This window comes from Kryptolebias marmoratus, linkage group LG7 (genome assembly GCF_001649575.2).
Source record: "Kryptolebias marmoratus isolate JLee-2015 linkage group LG7, ASM164957v2, whole genome shotgun sequence".
NCBI lineage: Eukaryota > Metazoa > Chordata > Actinopteri > Cyprinodontiformes > Rivulidae > Kryptolebias > Kryptolebias marmoratus.
This window is the reverse complement of record NC_051436.1, coordinates 105,033-108,151: the sequence shown is the minus strand read 5'-3', so window position 1 is coordinate 108,151 and position 3,119 is coordinate 105,033. Positions and strand designations below refer to the sequence as shown.

The 3,119-nt window shown below is 49.8% G+C and overlaps 1 protein-coding gene across 6 annotated transcripts in view; it reads right to left on the bottom strand.

Moving 5' to 3' along the window:
* Positions 1-3,119, bottom strand: part of dlg4b (discs, large homolog 4b (Drosophila)) — a 43,627-nt gene that overhangs the window by 5,838 nt on the left and 34,670 nt on the right. For all 6 annotated transcript variants that reach the window (XM_017440349.3, XM_037976666.1, XM_037976667.1 and 3 more), the window contains 4 exons: positions 2,580-2,681; positions 2,323-2,495; positions 330-439; positions 119-210 (listed from right to left, as the gene is read on the bottom strand). In XM_017440349.3, the coding sequence (XP_017295838.2) occupies positions 119-210; positions 330-439; positions 2,323-2,495; positions 2,580-2,681 (477 nt within the window). The remainder of the gene's footprint in view (positions 1-118; positions 211-329; positions 440-2,322; positions 2,496-2,579; positions 2,682-3,119) is intronic.

The following is a 3,119-nucleotide window of genomic DNA, read 5'->3' as shown; positions in this document are numbered from 1 at the left end:
CCTGCGAGACACTCGGTTTATACAGTCAGGTGGGTTTCACCTGTGAGACACTCGGTTTATACAGTCAGGTGACTTTCACCTGTGACACACTCGGTTTATACAGTCAGGTGAGTCTTACCTGTGAAACACTCCAGGAAGTCCTGCTCCAGTTTGATGGCCCGGTCCAGAGCTTTTCTCGCCTGATCCTCAGACAGACGTTTGTTCAGATCCCTGAACACAGATCACACATTTCACTCTTCTGTGTAGTATTTTATCAGCTCTGATGTCATCAGGTATATCTACAGTGTTTTTAAAATAAATAAGTTATCTGAGGTAGAAAACAGACTCACAGGATGTTCTCCAGGGATCGTGGTCGGATGAAGATGGCGATCGGTTGGAGCTGAGCGGCCTGCAGCCTCCTGACTGCGTTGGCTGAAACATCCAGGATGCAGTGCTTCCCCTGTGAAGATAAAACTCATCAGTAAAGGTTTCTGACCTGAACCTACAGGTGTCAGACTCCTGTGACCTCACAGCGTTAGGAAACACATCAGATCTACGGCAGGAAGGGAGGATGGACGAAGGAGTGCTTGAGAAAATTTAAAGTGACTGATCACCATGGCAACAACAGCATCACAGAAACTAGTGGCAGTTAAAATGTTTCTATGGAAACAATAAACAGTCCCTCTCTGTCAGGAGCAACAGCCCTCAGTATGACGAAGCTGGGCGAAGCGCCGACCTTCAGTGTGACTGAGCGGAGCGAGGCGTTGTCTGGAACCCTTGGCGGGACAGACTGAGGCGAGACGTCGACTATGACCCTCCATGAGGCAGGCGTGGTGAAGGAATTATGGCGAAGGAACTGTGGCGGCGGCGTATTCTAGACCCGCCCGTGGAACAGTGGAGGCGGGGTCAGCTTGCAGCCTGTGGAGCCATGGCGGCGGCGGCGAGACGAAGGATAGTGAGGCGTCATGGTTGCGACCCCCACAGAGGCCAAGGATGGTGGAGCGTCGTAGTCGCCGACCCCCACAGAGACGAAGGTGGCGTGGGGCTGAGGGGTCCGCGGGAGTGGCACAGGGAGCTCTGCAGAGGGCGCAGGAGGCACAGGGAGCTCTGCAGAGGGGCAGGAGGCACAGGGAGCTCTGCAGAGGGCGCAGGAGGCTCTGAGGACTCTGCAGAGGGCGATGGAAGACGGCACTGGAGAGGCTGAGAGAGACGTGGGAGATCCGGTTGGCTTTGGTGACTGGGTGGATGCACTGATTAATTGTCCTTTTAAGTGGGTTATTTTGTTGAAAAAGTTAATGAATATGGGAAAGTTAAGGAGTCCAGGTTTTGACAAAAAGATGTTTTCTATAATATTGCAGGTGAGGCTATTATGCTTTGGTACCGGATTATTTTTTAGGGAAGTAAACAGTCTTTGAACTTGAGATAAAATGTCCAGAAGTTCAGCGGGAGAAAGTTCAGTGACGTGAAACTGAGACCTGACAGATGGAGTGGCTGCTGCGGCTGACGGAGGCGTGTTGCTGGCTTCCACGTCCTGTGGGGACATGTGAGCCCTGAGAGGCACGGCTAAGAGCAGAGCTGGAGGCGTGGTTGCATGTGCCGCAACTGACGTGGCGGTGGGCGCCACAGGAGACGTGGTTGTGCACGCCGGAGGCAAACCCAGAACGCAGAATCATCTCAAAATAAAAACTGATTTATTAAAGCAAAATATAACAAAACAAAAAGCTGACTTGGCAGCAAAAACAACTATAGCTAAATTACAAAAAACGAGACAAGGCATGGAGGAATGAGAGACACAACAACCTACAAGCAACAATCAACAATGAACTGGTGGGGAAGTGGAGAAGAAGACCAAGTTTTAAAGCAGAGGGTGATAAGGAGAAGTGGAAACAGGTGTGTGATTAAGAGTGAAGACAGCTGGAGATGGATGTGACAGGTAACCAGAAACTACTGAGCAGAGGACAGGTGAATGGTGACAAAACAGAACCAAAGCATAAAGAAGACAAAACAATACATAGACAAGAACAATAAAGCAAATACAAAAATCAATCAAGAAACCCCAAATCATAACAGAACCGAAACACAGACATCTATGACACTCTCCACAGGAGGATCCCAGGTTTCTGAGCTGGAGTCCCTACAGTTGGACCCAGTTTTCTGCTCTCAGGACTTCTTGTGTTTCTGCAGATGAGACCTGCTTGAACCATCGATCCCTCCTGATGATCATATCAGATCCAACCTTAACTGGTTTCTAAGAAAGATCCACATGAATGAAGGAACATGTCTAAGAACTAAACCTGTAAGATGGTTTCGTTGATCGTCCATCTGACCCTGTCCCAGTCTCACCTGCTCAGCCACCTGTCTGACGCTCTGCACCGACGTCCCGTACAGGTGGTTGTTGTACTGCCCCGCCTCGATGAAGCGATGTGATTGGATGTCCCGCTCCATCTGTTCTCGTGACGAGACAAAGTGGTAGTCCCGCCCATCAACCTCGTAGTCCCTGCGAGGGCGGGTCGTATCTGTGGGCGGAGTCAGAGAGGGATTATCAGTCACTTCCTGTTTGTTTACCTGGTTTTCTCTGTTCTTCATGATGTAAGACTTACGAGGTACGCAGGAGCCGAACTTATCTGGATACTCAGACAGCAGGTCATCGTTGACTCTGTCTTTGGTTGGTCCCAGGATGATGACGGGACGAGCGTAGTCCACTGAGGACAGACAGACAGACAGACAGACAGGAGGTTTTACTTACTCATTACATTTCACATTTTCCTGAAGTAAACAGAAAACTTCTGTTCAAAGATGTTAATAAACACAAAATGGTCTGTAGATTATTTCAACCGGGACTGAACTGGTCCATCAGATCCACCTGGTCTGAACCTGGTCTGAACCTGGTCTGAACCTGGTCTGATGTTCACTCAAAACATTTGAACAGAGATGATCAAATGAGGCAGGAGGCAGTTCCCTTGAACTGGCAGACCGGGGTGGTGGTCCCCTTATTCAAAAAGGGGGACCGGAGGGTGTGTTCCAACTACAGAGGGATCACACTCTTAAGCCTCCCTGGTAAGGTCTATTCGGGGGTTCTGGAGAGGAGGGTCCGTCGGATTGTCGAACCTCGGATTCAGGAAGAGCAGTGTGGTTTTCGT